A 25,394-nucleotide genomic window follows, 5' to 3' on the forward strand; every position below is an offset into this window, starting at 1 on the left:
TAATATTTGAGGACACTAACTAATCGGGCTTTATGACCTGACCGTCAAAGCTGTTTTCAAAGCCTTGATCTACGGCGACTGTATTCTGCATTTATATTTGTAACAATATATTAATTTTCTCTTTGGTAAAAACCTAAGATTTTTATTTGACAATATTGTTTGGAGATCAGATCAAATACGTATTGTAATATCTCTCGAGATACGCCTGTATTTATCTAATCATTTTGGAGATACCTAAGTCTGCCGATTATAAACTAGCAGTTGACATTATACCTACACTAAAGCGTTGCTCTTTTGCGGAAACAATTTTCCGAGAATCCACAAACTCTACATCCGTTATCTCAGTACTCGAGTGGTATCAGACCGACATGGTACTCATTACTATTTTTGTGATTTTATATTGTTTTCAAGAAAGTTCAAACGTGTATGGTTGAAGTTCTAATGAAGCTATATTTTATATACTAATAATACATTTTGTTCAATCGCCTACTATGGCGCACGGACCAGCTTTTGAACAAGCCGAAGGTAAATAGTTTAATACATACCAACGTAAACTATGCCTAAAATATTTAAACATGTTTATTTTACAATGTTTTGTGTTATTATATTATCTAATACCGATGTGTTTTATTTATTCGTTTCAATAACCACGTGTGAACAATATTTATGAATACGTTGTGATTAATTCTAATTTGGAAGCTTTTTGTTGATAGTTTTCACCGCTATTTAGTGTAGATATAAAAAAATAACATTTTCAAGATTCTAGTATAAACTATTAATCTTATCGTAATTTTTCTTTCTTAAGCCTCTCGCAAGACTAATGTTTTCTATCAATATCCAGTAGAATACTTGTAGACTTTTGATCAGGGGTGATGAACCTGCGGCCTTTAGGGCCGCATCCGGTCTTTTGCGGTCTCAAGTGCGACCTTTTGACTGAATCCAAATTTTACACAATGAATCCTTTTATTTTTATATAACTTTTTATTTATTAGGTACCTAAGTATAAAGAAGGTAAGATTATTTCTCTAATTTCTTTTGTATTACATCAACAAAATCTCTGTGCTAAAGCTACTATTTTAAGTGACACTTTGCAACAAGTTATAAGTATTGTTTAATTTAAGTACTGTATTTGTGCAAATGCAACATGGCATCGGCCGTTTCGTAACATGCTGAAGTCTAACGATGAGATATTCAGTGTGGATTTACCGTATCATTCTAAAGTGCGTTGGCTATCGCAGGGACAGAATGTTGTCTCTGCGAGAACAGATAGTTGAATTTTATGAAGAACAGGATCTGCGATGTGAGTTATTTATTGAAAGTAAATTTCCATATGAATGTTGTATTTTTGTATGATATCATGTTAAATAAAATTAACTTGAATATTTCCTTGCAAGGTAAAACTAAGTCTATATAATATTATGACGTGTGGAAAAAAATCCAGGCATTTCGTAAAAAGCTTCACTTCTTAACAACTTCAAAAATGGAAACACTTCTTTTTCAAAATTAAATTTCGCCTCTGCGCTGTAACCAAATATTCCAATGCTTTCTAAGAAAAGGCAGACACAACCCAGTCATTAAAAGCTGGCAAATTAATAAATAGTTTTCATTAATTTTATATATTTGCTACGAGTATATCCGTGTAAATATATACATTTTAAAGAGTAACCCTGTATATAAATTAATTAATAAATTTCATTGTTTTCCTTCATTTACAAAATTATGTACTATAAATTATGTACATTATTATCTCTCGATTTACGCGGTTCACTTTTACGCGGTCGAGAAAAAAAAAAATTTTCTTGACTTTATGTCATTTATGATAATTGAATGCGGCCTTCTGACAGAAAAAGGTTCGTCACCCTGCTTTTGATACTCTTCAAGGGAGAAAAAAATAATATTTAATTTATCGTTTATTCTATTTTGAAAGTCCTGTGTGTATCTCCTACAATCCTTGTATTCCGCGGTCTACACGCCCTTAACGTATTTCAACTGTGTCGTACCATCTTAACGTCATCGCCTCGATGAAACTTTGCAAACTATTATTTTCTGTTCTGGCTATATTGCGAAAGAACGGTAAAACTTTCTGAAGACATATTTTTAGAGCCGGTTATCGTAGCGGAAATATTCATAATATTTATCTAGGAACTCGAAAATGGTACATTATAAAATATAATACTTAGGGATAATGACGATATACATTTCAAAGAAAAACCATATAAACCTGCTGTTGAAGATATGATCAGTTTGTCTTCAACTTTTCATACGGTGCGTTTTCAACGAGCCGGTACAAACTAGCGAACATCTAGAACATTGAACCTTCGTTCGGCACCAGTACATGTGTACTAAATCGCATTTATAATACGTCTCAAGTCTTGTTATTTCCGCGATATCTCAGTGATTCGGCGGAATTAATAAAAAATACACCTTTCCTAATCATTTTCATCTGCTCGTATATTATACAAAATTGCTATAAATACGCCTTTTCTCATTTTAAATATTCTGAAACCTCGTAACAAAATTTCATGACTGTATGAAGTATGAAAAACCGAAGCAGAGTCCAGAGTTCGGGGGTCTATATAAGTAGGTACATTAGTTTCGTAGTACTATGATGTTACATTCATGATTTTTTTAGTCCATCTATCTCTTTAGCATTGTATGTTACAATTAATCCTCTACCAATCATTGCAGAACTTGAGTCCGAAATGAGAAATCCATTCCATAACATTAATTTTTATTTTCTAGGAATACGGAAATATAGCATTTTATGTTTCCATCATTAACAAACAATTAGTAATCTTCTACCAACTATTACAGTACTTAAGTCAGAAATGAGAAGCTTTCTTGACTTTCATAATAGTGATTATCAATTGAACCATTGGTTAATATCGTTTATAATAATCTTGTTTATTGGTGACGTATTTTCTTCTACGCACATTCATTTTCATACCAAGATTTACAATATCAACATTATGTTCTATTCTAGGAATGGTGGGATCGCTCGACCCCACCAAGAACTCTGGCGCTGAGAGGAAAGCCATTGATCAAAAGTTTCCTGACTCCAAAAAAGAAATCTACATCATCAGCGGTGAGTATTAAAATTTTTCCATCATGTTTTTCCGTCATATACCTCCTCATCTAAGGGCTTTAACGCTTAAATGCATTATGAGAACCCTTTAATGTGTATATTACTTTTATAATTGACCACATTAAATTTAATGTTTAATATTATTATAAATTTCATTCACGCAAAAAATATTAAGAATAATTCAGTTTGTTGCTGAAAGGCACCATCATGCAATTAAGCGTAAATATAATATGAAATGATATTTGTTTATCAGAATTACCACGTCGTATGTCCGTATAAACGTAGTTATTCCTAACTTTTTCTATGCATTGTAAAAGAATATATGGCTTACAGTGAAAATTACTGAGTAATAATTATTATTATTGTAATGAATTCGTGTACGTATCCAAAGTTATATTAAAACGTTAAGGCATCGTTCTGTTGTACTCCAGATACCTAAAACCCAAAAAATATGAAGTTGAAACAGAACTATTTTTTTGCTGGTGAGATAAAAATATAATAATTGTGTTTTAAAAAATTCATTAATTTAACCATTGAGATATTTGCAAAAAAGGTTGCATCGTTAACATTGTGTTCTCTCCTGCATTTTCTAATGTATGACATCCAACATGACATGTATTGTATAATTAAATTTCTGCTTCCATTTAAAAATATTCGCATTGACCCTCCTGGATCCCTGCTCTAAGTTATTATCAATTGTTCTTGATTTGATTTCATAGAACGGGCAAGGTTGATTAGGTCTTACTAATTAGGTATATATTTGTGTGAGTATTAAATGTGTACAGTTTTCAGTTGTGAAACTTACTACTAAATAATTACAAGATAAAAAGAACTTTTTATATACCACGTTTTTAAATTTTCTGTTTAATCGTATAAAATTGACAATTCTATGTATTAATAAATACTTTTTTTGTACTTGATAGAAATACTGAATAAATATTGACTACTGAAATGTCATTTTGACATTTCATATTAATTTCCATAGTAACGTACGTATATATTAATAATTTAGTTGCTAGGACCCCCTTAGCAACCAATAATAGTGTTTTACTTTTTACGAATCTTTTCCGAAATAACTTTCCATACAAAACAGAATTGACTGAAAATTAATTCAATTCTGCTTAAAGATGGCTAAAAGTATTAAAAGAATGTATTGTCATCGTGTTCTGATATATTCTAAAAGTTTCAAATGTCGAGGCTAGTCGGGAAGTTAGTTAGAAATCTTCAATCGTCCAATACAAATCTTGGACAAACAAGAAAAAAATTGTATTGGACAAACAAGAATACAAGCTAATAAAAACGTGGTAAAATCAAAAGTATTTCTTCCGAATTAGAGTTCCTGGGTTAACCATTAGTAGTTTATGTGTCCCAATCATATAGCCCATATAAAATACATAGGTAGCCGTTTATATTTCGGGAATTGGCAACACTGGTGTTGCTAGGTGCAATTTGACTTAATATGTATTTTGAAATTTGACATTTTTAACGGCAGAAGTACTCAGAAAGTTTTAACAAACGGACGCTTTTTTTTTTAATTCATTTGAAAAATTTATTTCGACCATAAAATGGAATTAACTCGTGAAAATTTTCCTGTGATTATTTTTCACAACTTTCGATGTGGATTATTGCGGGAACAGTGCATTTCTGAACTTAATGCTTTATATACCATCAAAAACAACGGTATATCGCTGGTTTTCGAATTTTATCCTGGCCGTCGTTTTCTCACAGTCGAGCCGCTTGAAGGTCGTCCAAAATCGGTTGTTTCTCCAGAAAACATCGATTCTGTGCGTGAACTGATAATGCAAGATCATCATGTGACATACCGTGAGATTGAGGCATCCCTGGGCATTAGTAACACCAGCGTGTATACAATCATGCATGAACATTTAGACGTAAAGAAGCTATGTTCGCGTTGGATCCCGCAAAATTTGACAATCGCACCAAAAGAGGCGCGTGTCGATTGGTGCAAAGAAATGATCAAAAACACGATCGAGGTGATTCAAAAAGCGTTTATAAGATTGTTACATGTGACGAATCTTGGATCCATACGTATGAGCCCGAAAGTAAACAGCAGTCGACCGTATGGGTCTTCCAAAATGAGCTTAAACCAACAAAAGTTGCTCGCGCTCGAAGCACTTCGAAGCAAATGGTCGCCTGTGTACCTTATTTCGTCCGTGTCCTGAAACGGACCATATCGCAACTGTACCTTTAGAGAATTGTAGAACAGTCGATTCTGAATGGTATAAAACTATTTGTTTGCCAGAAGTTTTTGGTGAAATAAAGAAAAGCAACCGTCGGCGTCAAATCATCCTTCATCTAGACCAGGGGTTCGCAAACCCGTGCCCGCGGGCACCATGGCGCCCGCGGAACGATTCGTATGTGCCCGCCACTATTCGACAGAGACAGCATTTTCACGCTAGCCTGACACACGCAGAAAACCCGAAGTGAACGAACGCCACAAACTGAGCCGATGATCGCCGAAGCACGTGACAGTAGTCACGTGCTCGTACCGTCCCGATTGCTTCGGCGATCATCGGCTCAGTTCGGGTTTTCGGCGTGTACAAGGATTGATGTGCAAATAGCATTCCCCGCCTGGAACCGCGTTGTTGTCATTGTGATTGCGATTGCTGCCCCGTTCGGGTCGCGACAGTTAGCTAGGAGACATCTTTGTCTGACGAAACACGAATTAGGAGTTTTGTTATTCCTTCTATATAGTTCTAAAATGAGTGGACCTTCTTGAGAACTTTTTTTGGAAATTTTGGAGCTTAAGAATGATATTTTGCTTAAATCCTTAATATCAGAGGACTTTTGGAATACAGTGGACAGAGAAGTTCCCATTTTTGAAAAAATCGGCATATAAAACTGAATCATTTTTCGGTTCGACATATTTATGCGAATCATTGTTTTCAAACATGAACTTAATAAAATCAAGATATAGATCTCGACTCACCGATGAGCATCTTTATGATTGTTTGCTAACAGGATTATCGTCACACTCTTCTAATTATGAGGCACTGGCCAATGATATGCAATGCCAAAGATCACATTGACATATTGATATTCTATTTTTTTATAAAATGTCTTCTTTGTATTTGTGTTTTTTGTTTACTTTGTTTACGTTTTGTAAATACATTTCTCTGTGTGTATGCAATTTGAATAATAGTTTTATTATTTTGAAACATTTTTGTTTATTATTTATTAATAAATTATGAATATAAGAAAATAAATTATGGGAAAATGAGAAGTTATGGAAGAAGTTTGTCGATTAAAAATAGGTGGTGCCCGCCACCCTACCGATATTTTAGAATGTGCTCTAGAGTACAAAAAGGTTGGGAACCCCTGATCTAGACAATGCGAGCTCTCACACATCGGCTCAAACAAGCGCCTATTTGATTACTCAAAACATTAAATTGATAGGTCATCCGCCGTACAGCCCCGATTTGGCACCGAACGATTTTTTTTATTCCCGACAGTCAAAGATAAATTGCGTGGTCAACGATTTTCTACACTAGAAGAGGCGATTGATGCATTCAAAAACCATGTTTTGGAGTTACCTTCTGCAAAGTGGCAAAAATGCTTTCCAGATTGGTTCAAACACATAGAAAATTTAATAAATTATCGTGAAGAATATTTATAAAAACAATAGAACTGTTTTCATTTATAAAAAATCGTTTTTGTTTTTTATTCTCGAAATATAAACGGCTACCCTCGTAGTGGCAGTGGAATAAACCAACAACGTAAAAGCTCGTGACGCATGTATTCATTAAACACCTAGATTATATCGTCTCTGTTCTGGCAGAACACACTAACTGGAGAATACTAGTTTTGAGTAATTTGACTTTGAAGTTGTTAAAATGTTTGAAATGGTCTAGTTTATTAAATAATCGTAAAAAGGATGCCTTTAAAATAAAGACTGTTTATTTATTAAGACGTTTTCTAGACAGTCAAGTTTGAAATAAGGAACATTTTGGTATAACTAACTCAATATGTCATTTTTTCGAATTAGTGTCTTCTGCCAGAACAGTGACGATATTATATTAATCCCATTCTATTTGCAATTATTGTGTATATTATATAAACAATCAATAATTACTATTTATTGCCGTTTATATTAATTTACCACAAGTATGTAATTACTTTTACCGAGTACCTACAGAGTACTTGTCATACATGTTTTGCAATAATGATAATAATTTTCCTTTGTAAAGATCATCAATATTGTTTTACAAATAAAAGTGTTGAGTAAATAATTACATCATGTTCATTACTAACAGATATGCGCAATGTCTCGCTTATAATATAAGAATTCCCATAAAAAAAATAATGCACTGTCTCCCCCCGTCAAAAACTTATGAAATCTAGAAAATAAACTTTCATAACATTAATTTGAAATGTGTATTCTCAAAATATCTTTTTAAGTTTTTGAATTTTTCATGCTTTTAAAGCGTAACGTAAAGAACGTATCGTAAAACTGTGTGAGCCACTTTAAGGCTTTGTTTTATTAATAATTCAACTTAATTTTAACCAATACAAACTGGAAAATGTTGTTATTTCTATGTTAATTGAATTAGTTTATGAGAATCATAGCAATATAGCATTATCGCCGTGAAATTAAAAGTTAATATGCATGTATTATAATATCATTTAATACTAATACAAAGATAGTTAAATTACCTACTTTAAAAAGTACGAGCAGTTCACGGTCAATAATGAAAAAAATCTTTTACAGTTCAATGATTATGGACTTATTATATTAAGCAATTATTATCAAGGTAAATATGTAGTTATTAAAACTGAATTCTTATTAAATTCCAAAGTTGTCGGATGAAACCTTTTTCTATAGAGGTGTAGCCTGGACATAAGCCTCTAATTTTCATATAGGTATACTTTGAATGTGTAAAATAGAGAAGAAGGTTTAACATTATGAAATAGTTTGAACTTTATTTTAGTTTTGTCGCCTTTGCAAACAAGTTTTTAAAACTTCACTTTTTGAAAAACGCGCCAAACTCGTAGGCAACGTTTAGGAATGGGAACCGCCCGAAATTTATCCTTCTAACGAAATAGCGGCCATGTTTCTCAAATTTTCCCCAATAAGTACGCTTAATATTATTTTTATAATAATTTGCTAGTTAGATTTCAAATTTGTTTTTAAATGCTGGATTCAAAAAGGGCTGTGAAATGTTGTTGAAAGTCCATAGCACGAGGTATCCAATATGGTGACCAAAATGACCGCCGTGTAAAAATTATAATGAAACCATTATTTTACAACAACCATGCAATGTTTTTATATATTTAAAGTAAATGATAGCTTCTACTGAGACGGTCTGGTAAATGTGGTCGCAGCCATTTTTATAGAAATGCTACATTATTTTGTTTTAACCGAAATAGCATTTACTATACAGTTAAAATTCAATAAACAATTTAAAAATCGGGTTCTTCCATTAATTTCATATATGACCCGGAACTTCTCCTTCCGTGAAAGAATGGCAAGCTAGTACCTTACTCGTGCAACTATCAGAGTATATTATGTACATAATATGCGCTTATATACATAATGAAAATATATTTCCTTGAACAGACATCACGGCACACGTTTCAAAACCAGATGCAGTCTCAGTCTATGGATGATCTCTAATTCCTTTGCCAACTTCTTGCCTGGTGGTTTCTTTAGAAATAATGGTTGCGCTATAAACATGTCATTAATTGCGATAAACTTTTTAAAATAGGTAAAATTAAAATAATATAAGTAATACCTACCATTATTATCCGCGTTTAAAAATAATGACTAAAAAAATTTAAATTATAATTATGTTTGAAATTTCCCCGTTAGCTAAAATTGTAGGTGATTCAAAATAATACTCGTAACATAGAATTATTGTTAATTCATAAGATAAACAAAATGCGCTTCAAACCTTCAACCTATAAAATAATACGCTTATATTGTAGCGATAAAAAATTACTTTAAACTGTTTGTATAGTATATACTTTGTTATGTTTCTACGTGTTTTAATGCTTTAATGACTTATTTTATTGTTTTTTATCTTATCTTATCGGCTTTATCTTCAGATCGCTCTTTTAAGTTAATTAAAGAGATCGTAATTAGCTACTTTTACTGCGATTAAAGTGAATTATTATTTAGCTTCGAAGATAATCGATCAATATTGATTCGATTGATGTATTTTTGCATGGATTTGATAAAAATGTCATAATTATTAATTTAATACTGAATGCACACAAATTAATCAAAGTATTGCGTTCTTATGACCGCTCCCGGTGTTAGATTTTATCAGTTTTTTTTTTTAAATATACAGTGGCAATACCAATTTGTACTCGTTCATCGGATGTCAATATAATATATTCTGATTTAATGTTCACTTATCCGACATGTTTTTCTGGCGTGATTTTCAATTATTGATTTGTATGAAATCTTTATCGAAACTTTATTACAACCAATCGGAAACATAATATATTATGTAACTGCATTTTAGAACACATATCAATCTGTATTTTTTAAATTTAAGTGCCTATAACTTATTTCAATCTTTGAATTTATATTTTGATGTGTTATAATTAAGTACCTATAAATATTTTTGGCAAATGGGTGTGTTTAACCTTGCAAATTTATTTATACTTCATTATTATATCTCTCCATTAGTAAATTTTACTTTAATATAACAGGTATATTTAATGTCAAAAATATCATGATTAAAAATGAGTGAACTGTTATCATTTTAAACATATAAACATTTCAACAATTGGCATTTCTATTGTATTAATCCTCAGAACAGATAATAAATAGAATTCTGATATAGTTAGTGAGGCTATAGTATACCAATACACTAAATTTTGAAGCAGGGTTTTTAATTTATGAGTGTCCTACGAAAATAAACCATACATTATAAACGTGCAATAGTGTGTGGTAAAATATTGATATGTATATACATACATATATATTTTTTTTTATCACTACAACAAGTCGTGAGACCCAATGACAGTAGTGTAGTGAAACCGAGAATAAAACTCCAGGTAATCAGTAACTATATATCGCTGCTTGCACAAATTGAGTAAAGAACAGAGTGCTATTTTGGTTAGATATTACATCAATTGCCTTTTTACCTATGATTAGCGTAATTATTATCAACGTAATTGCCACTGTAAAATGTCACAGTTAAAATCACATTTAGTGATAAGTAATATTACAGGTACCTACGTTTGTTAGGCCCATAGCGTGAACCTACCTAATAAATTAAGTAATTGGTGTCATAGTACATTTCTTGAAAAAAAATCTGTTAAGAAGATGTCACTTAGTTGGCAGAGATCCACAGCGAATAGTAGAACCAACGAAAGTTATTCAGTAAAGTAACTTTAACTAACTTTTTTACACGGCTAGTCAAAAATCCTCTCATGGAACTGTATCCTTTTGGGATACACATTTTTTTCTAAATTGTATGCATTGATTACAATGTCTAACGTAATAATATTATGTATGTTGATACTGAAGTGCTGAAGATGTTGAAGTGGCGTCAACGTGATGGCACTCAATATTAATAATTGAAACTAATAAAACTAACTAAGATAATCACGCCTGTGTACACGTGCATGGGTTTACTTGCACCAATAGTGTGTATATTAAACTATCGCGATAATAACTGTTGACTAAGTGGGTAAGCGAGACGCGATGTTGTCATTTTATGGTACTATTTGAAATTTAGTGAAAATCGGTTAACCTCAAAATTAGTCTCTGCGCGGTGTAGTTGGTTTTTGTACCGACAGATTCCCTACTGTCGTTCTACTGCGCATGCGCAGATATCGCACAGTTCAATTATTGTCGCGTGAAAATTCAGAAGCTTCTGAGCTTTTTTGATACATGCATGCAATCTTGCAATTTGCACGATAATACGTGTTTACACAAGCTTTTTCTTGTTACGGCCGCGATAGTAAGAAGTTAAGATAGTAGTAATGTCAGCAGTAAATCCATGCATGTGTAAACAGGCTATATTTAAATGCTGATTACGATGTATTAATGCAATATTTAAGTTCCATATTAGAGCATATAGATGCGAAATAGAAAGTTTTTTGTTTTAATAGGTACTCTCTGTTCGTTGTGTGCCAATAAATATAGGTAGGTACTAGGGAGTGGCGAAGGGCGGAGGAGGGCTGTTAAGATTCGATATGCATAGTGCAACAAACGCACACTTAACACGCTAAACTTTGTCAGTCAACGTATTTTTTTTCATTCAACTAAGACTACAATGTGTAGATACTGTTTGGTTTTTTAAATTCAATTAAGCCCTGTCTAATCCAAGCCATAGTACTTATATAATTGTCAAAAAATAATCGTGTATCTATATAATATCTAAAATTATGCCATTAAATCATACACCATTTTAGATATTTTTTATACAATATAATATTTTTATCGATTATGGTTAGGCTTCGTAGGGCTTAATCAATTAAAAAAAACTAACTAACACCATCTGTAATAATTCTAAATTCAACGAAAACAAATAAGTATAACTAAAAGGTGTGCTTTATTTTTGTATAATCGCCCATAACATACCTAAACTATTATGTTTTGGTTATGCAGGATCTAATTAAATTTAAATAAACTTACCAGCACCACGTGCAAATTGTATTATTAATTCAATGAAAACAAATAAGTATGACTGACAGTATTCTGCCTTTCTTAGGAAGAAGGCAGTAACTGACTCTCACACACTTTCGAGATAAATGACATAATGTGTTTTTTCTCAAACTTTAGTACTGTGAATTAATAAAAAAACGGTGGTAATTTTTATTAGTAGGATGTTAAAATACAAACAAAGTAATAATAAATAAGCAGTAACTGCAATGAATAGGTGCAATTACTGCCTTTTTGCTAAAAAAAAAATGTATTATTTTAGAAAATGTCAATTTTTTCACTAAGGATTTTAACGGTATTTTAGTGATAATACTGATTTTAAAGTGAACAGAATAGGTATATAGCTTTCTAAATTACCTAACAGATTGCATTCATAACTCAATTTCACAAATTTTGCGAGTTACTGCCTTCTTCCTTAGAAGGGCAGTATTCAGTGTGGACTATCTATGTCGAATCTTAACAGCCTACCTCCACCCCTCGCCACTGGTTTTAGGTATATATCGTAAATAATAATATATCCATCAATAAAAACCCTTTTGTGAAGTTAATAAGTTGACAGTTGTTTTGAGTGGATCTGTCAAAATCATCCAACTCATCAGTGTCATTACTCATTAGTAATACGAACTATTTTTAATGCGTAACGAAATTAATATGTATCTACATACCGTAAAATGGGGTGAGATTATACCAATATTTTATTTAATACTTTTGTATCTAATTAATGTTTTTTAGATCGATACTTTCATTAGGTATATATGATACATATACTTTTCTTACGATTTTACCCAATTTGCTATTTATTGTACATATTTACCGTAGTATCTTTGTCATATTTCGTTATGAATGAAAAATTTACATATTAACGTACGATTAATACACTCTTCACTATGATACCTTGAATCTGTTTGTTAAAATGTATTTAAACGTTACATATTACCTTTCATCTTAATGTGTTATGTTAAAATGTCTTTCGGGTGCATTATATATGATGTTTACGTGTGCAACGCACGTAAATACGACGTAAGGAAAGACAACAAATAATCCAAAGGGAATCCCCGGCAGGAATTAGTATCATAGAAACGTACCTATCTATCAATTGGTTTTAATCAGTTACTTTGGATTTAAGTACCTATTCGATTGTCTTTTAGTTACTTGTGGATGTTTGGAAATACCATAAACACTTTTCAGAAATGAACAAAGTCTTTATATTAAGTAGTAGGTATTGAAAACACCTAAGAAACAAAATCTCAAATCTTGTGATTTATGTGTTAGATAAAAAATGCCTTGTCTATTAAGTAGATTGTTCATCGTAGACTTGAAACAAAAATAGAATAATTTTCTTTAAGCTGGACCGATGTTATTAAGTTGACCCGCTTTGAGTATTCAAGAATTATACTGACGAATTTATTTGAAATTGGTATTATTTATTAATAACATAATGTGCATCTACATACTTGGTTATGTTCCAATTTCGCTATTGCGCTCATCTCACACGCAGAACGCATCCGTATTTTGTATGGGATTGTACGTGTACGTAGTCCCATCATAAATCCGTTTACCATGGACATAGGTATATCACACAAGATTTTTTTTTTGCGAGGGGACTTTTAAACCTGTCAACATATCGGGCATCCACATACTTGAAACCGCCACTACACATTTATTTGACACTACATAATGGTAAATTGAATCTAAAGGTTTTTAATGTTATGTAAATCGAAACTTAATAATGCGTGGCATATTTGAGAGCAAAATCCTAACAATCTATTGACGATGTAGGAAAGATAAATGTCATTACAATGCCATAACTTTTCTCATTATAAAAATTAACATGCCGTAAAATATAGAATTCCGATAAAACGGTAATATTGTAAACGTTTTCAGTTAAAGTTGTGAATACTCGTCATATTTTAATAAGTACAGCATATTATTTCCATGCTTATAGTACGTTTTTTAATTTATTTTCTTATTAATACGTGGAGAAAAAAAATGGGAAAAATTGTATCATACTATAATATCATATTTTACAATGAATTCATCATCATCATCAGCCTGAATATATCCACTGCTGGATGAAGGCCTCTTCAAGCTGCTTCCACTTCTCTCGCTCATGTGCGTTGCGTTGCCCCGTAATTCCGCAGAACTTTATCATTTCATCGATCCAGCGGCCTCTAGGTCTACCTTGTGGACGTTTTGTACCTCTTGGATACTACTGGATGACTAAATCTGTCCAACGATTGTCTCTTCTTTGAGCTATGTGTCCATCCCATCTCCATTTGAGGCTTTTAATGAACTCTGTCATATCGCAAACCCTTGTGTGCTTCTTTATCCACTCATTCCTCTTTTTGTCCTTTCGCGTTATGGCCACCATGAACCTCTACATACCGCGTTGTGCTACTCAAAATTTCTGGATCTCTCTTTTACTTAAGGTCCATGTTTCACACGCATATGTGATTACGGGAAGCACACACTGGTTGAACACTACGCTTTAGGCACAGTGGAAGGTGACTTTTGAAGACATTATTCAGGCGGCCAAAAACACTCCACCCTAGCTTTACTCTGCGAATAATGTCATCAAATATACATCCATCTATAGACACTTGTTGACCCAGATAGATGTAGTTTTTCACTTGTTCGAGCTGAGTGCCATTGATGAGGATCTCTTTTTGGCCCGCAAAGCAGATTCGTCGTTGTTACATTTATTGTCTTAGCCTACTTTGTTGCTTTATTATTAATACTTTATTATCTCAAATTCCACCCTCCTCCATTCAAAAGATGCCATGCTAATACATAATAATATAATAACCGCTGATCAACCAAACAACGAAACTGTCTCTTTCTTAAGGTGACGCATCAGTGAAACGCCAAATAATGTTCAACTGTACGCGCGACGAAAATTTGTACTTGCTTCGCATTCATTGAGAGAACGTGGAGTCGGACGCACGTCACTTTGCTGCGTGATGGCGACGGGCCAATTAATTCTAAAATCGTGTAAAGATGACTAAAAACTTTACCCATTTACTTTAAAAAGAAAACATGTCAATGAATATATTATTATTGATACTAATAGAATAATAAACAGAACATAAAATGGACGTATGTTGGATTTATATGAGAAATAATATTTCGTTTGACAGGCGTCATTTTCACCCGCGACCCGCAATCCGCACATCGCCTAGCAACGATCTTTTTAGACCGTGCCTCAACTAATGCATGGCCTTAAATAATATTAATATAATTTGACAATAGTGTATATGTTATTGTTTAGTTCCCAGGAAAGAGTGCGCGATCATCGTCACGCAGATCGAACACGTTCAAGGACGTCATTAATTTCAGCTGTTGCACTAACCATCTGTCAATTTTCCCGCGCTTAATTTTTCATCGCCTACTATGTTGCGGGATCGCGCGTGCGCCTCTTAATTCGCAAGCCTTCTGAATTCAAAATTACATCCTGAATTCGATTCGCTGCCGGTTAAACCAGAGACAAAGACAGTTTCGGTAGAAAGATGACACGCTATAAATTATTCATGCCGCCGTTTATTTTATTGTAGATGGAAAGTGATTGAATTAATACCAACGTTTCCTACCATTCATCAAATTGTCATCTAATTTTAATAATGAACAACATTTATTTTCATACTTATTAACTATTTAGATATTAAACTTACATACCTACTACCAATAATAAGTGAGTAGGTTAAAATCAAAAGGACTTGTTACTCTCCATCGTTTACACATTGAGATGCAGGGTTGGCTTTTCCTTAAGGGTTTGGAGGGACCATCCCCACATCGTTATAATGTCAAAAATACACGTCCGATATTTTTATCATTGTCATAATTAACCTACTTAGTTTCATGATTGAATGAACTATTTAATTTATTTTATCCATCTGAACCCGTTGCAATTTTATAGAGATATTTATTAGTATACAAATAAATAAATCAATGATTGCAAATTATGTAATAACATAATGATGATTACGCGGTTTTAAAATCCTATTTGACGGTGACACCTATGTACAAATTAAGAAACCTATGGCGTTTATTTTTCGCTTACCGGGGTCACTCAGTCCCATCGCGTCGCCGTGGTACAAATCGCGTTCTACAAAGTATGTGAATGCATTACCGTTGGTATACGCATACTAGGGACCAAATCAAATAACCCCTAGGTGAGTAAAAACGCTCGCTGTATGTCGTTTAAAACTGATAATGGTAAGTCTATAATAATAATTACTATTAATTAACTTATTATTTTTAAGCACGCTTTTTAGATGTTATTACGTAACGACTTAGATAATCATATTATTTATTCTGAAAAAATACTCATTTCCTCATTAATAAAATCATATTACTATAATTAGCTTATTAGCTTAGTACATAATGTATAATATGAGAAAGTAGGTATGTATGTATATTTAATAATTAATGGCTAAGCCCCATCACCTTGAAAGTCGTCGGGCCCCCACTGAGTATAAGGATACAGATAGTTACACAATTTTGATGAGTTATTTCATATTATCTACATTAAAAGTTTTATTACGTATATTGTACCCACGAATGAGGCTGCATTAAAAAATGGCGAGTAGCCCTTTTGCTTTTCACCTTCTCAATTTATTGATAGATCGATGATATTGATATTGTCAATATTTATTTATTACTTATAAAAAAAAACATTGTGGACATAACAAATCAAAATTAGGGTAATTCACAACAAGAGATTATTAGCTCATATCTTCTCGTAATCATATAAGGTAAAAAGTTATTATTATTGAAAATAATCTAACTGTAGATTTGGTTTGTTTATTATAAACTTCGTATATTAAAAATAAATGACTTATAACTTGTTACAAATTACAATATTCTAAATATTTTTCTTGTCTGCCATTGAAGTATATTTTATTAGCATAAATTACACATTAAAATTGTCATCATTTTGTTATACTTTTTCACAGATTAAATAAAATTCCGTCCGTTACTAGACAGCAACGAACAACATTTTTGTTATTGAAATGTACATAGGTAATCTACCTTATTACATGCATAAATCAATCACCGTATCGATAAAAATGGTTTTATCTGTCAAGTTAAAGTTCTCATTGATAATGTAAGCAATCATTCATATAATTTGATGCTATTTATAAAATTAATAACCTTTAAGTTTTTATGTATAATTTCGTATCATAAATTCGTAATATTCCACGGTGTGGTAGTGCTACAACTCTCATATCTGAAACCGTGGTGCAGGTTCGATCCCATCACGCTGTTTATTTGCGCGTCCGGAAACTTGTACGTATGCAGTTCACCGTTGTACACTTCACCGTGAAATGTTGTATCGGAAATATATGGCCGTATATTAAAGACCGTCCAACCTCTTTGGGTCGTATAGTACTGACATAAAATGTATGTATAATTAATAAAACACTGTTTTTATCGGTTTGCATTTTACAGGAAGCCAGCAGCAAAATAATTTGAAAATAGCCGATATACTGAATTATTTGTTAGATTAGGTTGGGTTAGGTTTCCATCCTTGAATTCATGAACTATGAAAATTGAATTAATGTTCATATTGAATCTAATAAAATTGGAGACCGTATAGTGTACGGTCATCTCTACCCGATAGAAAACTCACGGCGAACTGTGCCACGGTGATTTGGTTTACGTACAATTTACATGTAACCGTTTATTTGATCTAAAGCAAGAATCCAATGGGTTCATAATTCTGTTTATTTTTGGTTGCTATTCAGCAGGCATTCCCAAATTTTATCAATCGTAATACTTCTTTACCATTAGCAATTCTACTCACCTTATATAGGGAATGGGACGATTTGACACCGCGAACTGGCCTCCGCCGATTGGCCTCCGGTAATTGGCCGCCGGTACAATCGGACGCCGGCCCAATTGGACGCCGACCCAATTCGACGCCGACCCAATTGGCCTCCGGGAGGATTGGACGCCGCATAGTTGAATTAAATGCGCAAAGGAATAGACGTACGTTACGATTTGTTGGAGTAAGTAAGCAAGTCAGTTTAATATGCTTCTATCTTCTCAGTAGTTGTACCTTATACATTTTGCGCTTGACACAGTTCGCGGTGCCAAATCGTCCTAGACCCCCTTATATAGTATCGTCTCTGTTCTGGCAGAACACACTAACTGTAGAATACTAGTTTTGAGTAATTTAACTTTGAAGTTGTTAAAATGTTTGAAATGGTCTATCATGTGAGTTTATTAAGTAATCGTAAAAAGGATGACTTTAAAATAAAGACTGTTTATTTATTAAGAAGGTTTCCAGACGGTAAAGTTTGAAATAGGAACATTTTGGTATAACTAACTCAATATGTCATTTTTTCGAATTAGTGTCTTCTGCCAGAACAGTGACGATATACATATTATTATAATATAACATCTAAATTCTAAATTATATTATATTTCGTTTCAATCATCAAACTAGATTTACCAAAAACTAATAAGTCCCAATTACATCTGAGTTAAAGCTGGAATACCAATATATTGGCTAGCAGATTTTCCGAATGAACAGTTTATTACCGCAAGTTATGGATGATTAGTTTTCTGACATTTTGCGAGAGCGCAATAGACATTTCCGGTTTGAATTTCATTCGCGCAAGATAAGTTCTGACCAAACCACACCAAAACAGTTGGAAACGGTCAGAAATGGATCCATGCTTGAACTACTTCCAACTGACTCGGAATATATCGTTATCACCGTAATCTTTTTGGTGTCATCCATAAAATTACATGATAGTATCTTTCAAATCGTTTTGGGTTAGTGCATGCGCGCAAAAAATCTGTAAGTACTGGTTGAAATTACAAACTGATTATTATACATCAGTGGCGAAGGGTGAAGGTAGGCTGTTAAGATCCGACATAAATAGTACATACTAAACTTTGTCAGTCAATCGTATGTGTTCCCATTGAACTAAAACTACAATGTGTAGATAGTGTGTGTGAGTTTTTAAAATTCAATTAAACCCAGCCTAATCCAAGACAGTAGATAATAGTCAAAAAATATCGTTTATCTATAAAATATCTATTAAACCATACATCATCATTTAAGATATTTTATAGATAGAAGAATATTTGTATTTATTGTAGTTGGTTAGGCAGGGCTCAATGAATTTAAAAAGACTAACCAACACCATCTATAATATGTATTCTTAATTTATCGAAATTAAATAAGTATGACTGAAAAAGTATGCACTATTTTTGTCGGATCGCCCATTGCATACCTAAACTATTTTGGTTTGGTTTTGGCAGGCCTTAATTGAATTTTAAAAACTAACTAACTCAACCTGCAAATTGTATTCTTAGTTCAATTAAAACAAATAAATATGATTGACAAATTTTAATATGCATACACCCTACCTCCACCTCTCATGTTATACATGAATCTCTCTTCCGAGTCATAGCACTTATAGTGTTGTGATCGCCTTGGAATTGATACCGTGATATTTTGGACCAGCCTTCCATGCGAGCCTTGTGGTATATATGCTATCGGTTGTTTTGTAAATTCCTTCACTTGATCACTCTGGCTTATTGGTATTCATCTTATGCCTTTTTTGCCACATAACAATAATTAATATTTAGATTCTTTCTGTCCCACGGCAAACAGTATGACCAAAGAAACACAAGAGACAATCACAATCACTCATTTGATAAAATCGCATAAATGTATTGTGACCTTACCGGAAATCGGACCCAGAACCCCCGGATGAAAGGCCAGCGCCTTACGCACTGTACTACGAGGGACTTTTTACAATAAATAGCTTTGCTATTTCATCCTAAATGCCATCAGGAGATCTCAAAGTATTAATACGTTGACCGTTTTATTCAAAGTAACAAAAATAGTGCCCTCTAGTGCTTTCCTTTTTATATTATATTAGATTCATTCTTATAGAGTTCAATTGAAGTTAATAATTAATAAATACATAACAATGTTATTAGAAGTGTATGCAGGTATTTATTATAGCGAATATGGGTAGTCAACGGTTTACAATGTCTGAACTAAACGATTACCATAGATAAGACTAAACACCGCAATAATGCACAAGACAAAGAAGATGACACTGAATTATGTTCACCGATTGCAGTAAATTAACACTTTACTAGTATTATGTTATGACCGATGTCGCCATGTTGTGTTACATTGCATACTTACACACTGATAATCATTAACTAAACACATGGACAGATAGGCAGTACTTAATGTGAGCAAATCATACTAAATAATTATTAGTTCCGTGGTGTTTTTAACTCGTTTTTTTTCCTTCGATTTTGCGACCATACAACAACTTCCTCGGTCATTAGTAAATACCACGTCACGTAGGTAGATAGGTAAACACATGTGCCACGCTTGCATGGGTTGACATCATTCGATGACGCTATAAATTAACAAAAACACCACTAAACTAATCATAATAATAATAGGTACTATCATAATCGCCACCAATGTTATAACTGGTTAAAACTAGATGTACAAAAATACTATTAGCATATACCACTGTATATTATAGTATAGGTATACCACAGAACAGATTAATAAATAGAATTCCGTTCGGTTATATTCTAATACACTAAATTTTGATGCTGGGTTTTTAATGTGTGAGTGTGCTACGAAAATAAACCACGCATTATAGACGTTCAATAGTGTGCGTTGCAACCTTCAAATACACCAATCTTTAATGGGCGTCATCGCATAAACTGAGCAGTTGTCAGTATTCGACGTATGACATATTCTTGACACGTGTTTAAGTTTATCCCATATCCTTCCACACTCGAGATCGGTTGCCTGCTTCTCCACACCCGTTAGATATTTCACTTTCCATTACTTCTGAGTTCCCTAGTATATACCCTGGCCCGCCGTAATAATATTTATTTGTCATTTTATGTATTAAAAATGCCACAAACTTACATCACACTAAAATTTAGTGTATACTCACAAAATGAGCAACATAAACGCCCTCATCTCTGACAATGTATTTTTCATTGTTTTATATTTAAATTTGAATAGGTATTTTAATCTTGAGTTATTCTGACATCAAAATGTCAACTATTAACTCAATGAGTAATCACCATAGGCGTAGACACCATATACAGTAGGTACCTTTTTTTTGATAATTTGTTTTTTTTTAGTTCGTTTAATAGAAAAACTGCATTGAAAACCTATCCCGTAAAATATAAGAAGCATTAATGAACTTAGTTAAATCGTTAGGTTTCATTATTACCTCCCTTACTTTCGGCTGTATGTTTATCATCCGTGGCTCTATCCTACTGACTTTCTCTCAGGTATGCTTACATACTGTAGCTAAAAATTTAGAAGGGATCTTTATTTAGCTACATATTTTTTCCGACTTATACGCGGCGTAAATGTGAACTCTGCCATTCTTGGTGATGTTGGCTTGTGTGTCTCTGATAATTACCTTAGGAACAGAGGGCATCAGTTGTTTGTTCTCGCAAGGTGCAAAACTAACCTGCCATTAGTGATGCCAATTGGGAGGGCAACAACCTTGTTTAATGAAATCGCTTCGTATATTGATATATTCCACTTACGTAGTGGTGAATTTAGGTGGAGGTTGTTTTATAAGTTTTCAAGATAGGGCCTATCAATAGTTCACTCTGGGTGGTTCCATCTACTTTTATTTTTGTTATTTCTTTTCTTATTTTATTACTTATTGTATTATTAACTCACATTTCTCTGTATTTATATTTTAAAAACTGTTTACACTTATTTTATGTCATGTCGTGAACGCTTTGAATTTGTAATTTGTTATGTTCATTATATGTAAAATAAATAAATTTGATTTGATTTCACTATTACAAAACGATGTATAGTGATTATCGATATACAACTCAAAATAAACGATGGTAATGTAATGCGTTCCATTATCTCGAAATTTATATCGACAGCAATCATTTTTTTACATTTATATCTGGAAACCGACCACGAGGGATCTTAACAGTTTTTAAGGACATTGTATGAAGACTCATATGCTGGACTGCCTTCAGATTTCAATATATAGTATAATAATCTTGGCGAAATATCCGTTAGAAAGAAATTATAAAAAATTGCCTTTTTAAACTTGTTAGTATAAATATCTGTATTATGGTATACTTTGTACCAGTTAAAAATATCTCTAAAGCATTCAAAACCGCTCATGGCTATTGTTAAACTAAGCCGAATTAGTACTACGTATTGTGTTTTATTTTACTTTATATAACTTATGTATGTACACCAAGAATTAACAGTTATCACCGTAAAAGATATTAGCCCAATTCTAAAAATATCTTCCAAGCGATGACTATCATTACGATAGTGTATTTTATAATATCTCTATTTGGCAACACCTACATGGGTGAAAAGACTTAATTAAAGATGAAATACACAAAATCTCAACACAACAGTGACGGATGAAAATTTGCACTTGAATTTCATATTTTTAACCCCAATTTAGTAAAATTGTATGTAAAAATTAAGCAGTAATTATTCAATTATTGTCATTAGTTGAGCTGTATTTCAACAAATACTAATAATTAGTTTAATAATTGTGGTCAATAAATTTGTGAAAACGTAAGTAATCTTACTAAAAAAGTTTGCCAATACTTGGTTTAATGAATATATATATATGTATATATATTATGTATATATATATATTATGTATATTATAGATCAATTTATGTACACAAATCCCGAGTAAAAACAATATGAAATTGTATGTAAAAATTAAGCAGTAATTATTCAATTATTGTCAATATTGTCATTAGTTGAGCTGTATTTCAACAAATACTAATAATTAGTTTAATAATTGTGGTCAATAAATTTGTGAAAACGTAAGTAATCTTACTAAAAAAGTTTTCCAATACTTGGTTTAATGAATATATATATATATATATATTATGTATATATATATATTATGTATATATATATATTATGTATATTATAGATCAATTTATGTATACAAATCCCGAGTAAAAACAATATAAAATGTATGTAACAAAAAATAATTCATTGAAAATTTAATTTTGTTCGCCATCTCTGCTCTCTACGGCCTCGTAGAGGTAGCTACGCCAAACACTCTATCCAAAGTCTAACTATAATAATCTGACATAAAAACATTAATAGCACTATTTTTAATTAGCGAAACCCTAATAATTTAGCGATAATATTTAAACAATTCTGAATTTGGAAGAATTTTGCTTTTTAAAAAATATATATTTATAATACTTGATAGTTTAACCGTTAACGTATGCCTATGTATTGAATGTAAATCACACACCTAAATAACTATAATATACTGTATTATCTTATCACTATAAGTATCCATTCAACTAGATAACTATTTCAATAAAGAGACCCCTTTACTATATGTCATATCTGCGATGAACTTATCATAATATCCTTATCAATTCTATATGTTAAATTCGATTACCTGTCCAACGTTTGAATATTTACGTACATCATAATAGTATTTTATCAGACTCGCACTAAAACCCATTCAGATACTTAGCCGCATATACAACTATCCTACAGGATCTCCATCCTAAGATGCCAGCGTTCACATGGTAATAATTTATGATAATTTGTCATAATATGGTGTTCACTCGCATGTAACTTCTACAGCTCTACGTAAGTACCGAACCGGAAAAAAATTGTTTTTTTTAAACGGTACATGTTCAAACACGCGCGTTAACATGATCTTACTCCCTACTTCAGTTATCGTTTGTCAACTTATGGCTACGGCCGTATGTTGTAGCTTAACTACTCTGAAATGCCAATAGAAATGGCGTATTTCAAAAAAATACTACCTTTTTCTTAGGTCAATAATAATTATTATAAAACAATCAGTATTCGCAGGATGTTTATCACATTTGAATGGTCAAAGACATAGCTTATAATCAGTATCTTTAGAATTATCTATCTATTGAATAATAAAATGCCTAATTCTTGTCAAATTTGGGATCACAGAGATTATAAAATATAATTTTTTATCGTAAATATTTTACTATATAATGTTAACATTAATTTTACTAATGATTTTGTAAATACGTTTAAAAATTAATAAATCTAAAAAATCTTCACACCACTTCACATAGACGTACTGAAATATGACTATATTCTAAAACATTAGAGCGAGAGGCTTAAAAGAATACTATTTTATCTAATAAAAATTCTTTTTGCAGTCATCAAATGTTTAAAATAAATATAAAGGATAATAAGGCTTCAAAGTTATATAAATAGATTATCTACAACGTTTAAGTAATGTCCAGAGCTATGCTCTGAAAATACCATAAAAGCGCCATTTTGACTTACACTGAGCATGTGGGCCGTTAAGGAGTAATTTTATTCCAATTTGTAGTTTGTCATGCCCTCTAAAATCAGGCACAATGCTAGTTTCTTCGTGCTTTATGACCATGTTCTGTAAATCGGATGAACTTGATTTTTTTCTAGCATAGGTACATATTTATTTATATAGACACATAATCCGTTAACTGTAAATACCTAAATTGTCGACTTACCAACTTTTAGCAGCAACCCCGCGATATTAAAAGATCTAAAGGTCGAACAATGTATAGTTGATATACTTAAGGTTAAAGACTCAATGGCGGTCCTAGTAGTCCAGTTCATAAGGCGCTGGCCTATCATTCAGGAGCTCTGGTTTCGATCCCCGGTGATTTCACAATATATTTATGTGAAATTCTCAAACTCTGGATATTTCTACACTACTGATTGGGTCGCATAGCCTCTTAAAAAGGGACACAAATGAAAACGTGACAAAGGACTGAAATGAAAAGAGACGACAAAGAGAGACATTTATCCGGCGATGGATCGATAGTAGATAAGATTATGATGATATAACGTAGGAATAAAATCAATTATTTTAATCATCAATCTATAGATAAAAACAGCCATAATAACTACTAAACTACTCATTTACCCACGTGTATAGTGTTACTATGACTTCAGTATAGAAAAATTGTGCTATTCGTGAAATTAGTTTAATTTTGTTTAGTACTATTGTATTGCGAAAATCAGATGGACTTTTATTACCTATTGTCATTTATCTAGATTCTAGATTATTACGTTATGGTATGACCAATAAATCCATACGTATCCCTCAATTACGTAACGTAATGTGATATCCTATGCCAGGGGTGGCGAACTTTTGTCTGCTTAGGTGCCAAAAAACTAAAAAAAAATATAGCAACGGGTGGCGTGCCAAGGGACTTTTTTAAAATTATTAACAGCATGTAAAACTTCGTGTCCGGAAACTTGTACGTATGCAGTTCGCCGTATCATACTTCACCGTGAAATGTTGTATCGGAAATATATGGCCGTATATTAAAGACCGTCCAATCTCTTTGGGTCATATAGTACTGAAATAAAATTCATGTTTAATTAAAAGACGATTCTTGTCGGTTTACACTTTACATAATGGAAGCCATCAGCAAACACAATTTGAAAATAACCGATATACTGGATTATTTGTTACGTTCGGTTAGGTTACGTTTTCATTCTTGAATTCATGGATTTTGCCAAAATCAGCTATAAAAATTGAATTAATGTTCATGTTAAATCTAATAAAATTATAAACTGTATAGTATACGGTCATCTCTTTCCGATAAGAAAGCTCACGGCGAACTGTGTAACGGTGAAAT

At 32.3% G+C, this 25,394-nt stretch overlaps 1 protein-coding gene across 1 annotated transcript in view; it reads left to right on the plus strand.

Annotated features, from left to right (window-relative positions):
- Positions 1–25,394, plus strand: part of LOC147067421 (solute carrier family 41 member 1-like) — a 96,689-nt gene that overhangs the window by 11,238 nt on the left and 60,057 nt on the right. The window contains exon 2 of the mRNA XM_085953952.1: positions 2,984–3,085. Within this exon, the coding sequence (XP_085810078.1) occupies positions 2,986–3,085 (100 nt within the window). The 5' untranslated portion in view covers positions 2,984–2,985. The remainder of the gene's footprint in view (positions 1–2,983; positions 3,086–25,394) is intronic.

Source organism: Rhyacophila brunnea, unplaced genomic scaffold (assembly GCF_057557595.1).
Source record: "Rhyacophila brunnea isolate RB1 unplaced genomic scaffold, BYU_Rbru_1.0 scaffold_4, whole genome shotgun sequence".
NCBI classification, from domain to species: Eukaryota; Metazoa; Arthropoda; class Insecta; order Trichoptera; family Rhyacophilidae; genus Rhyacophila; species Rhyacophila brunnea.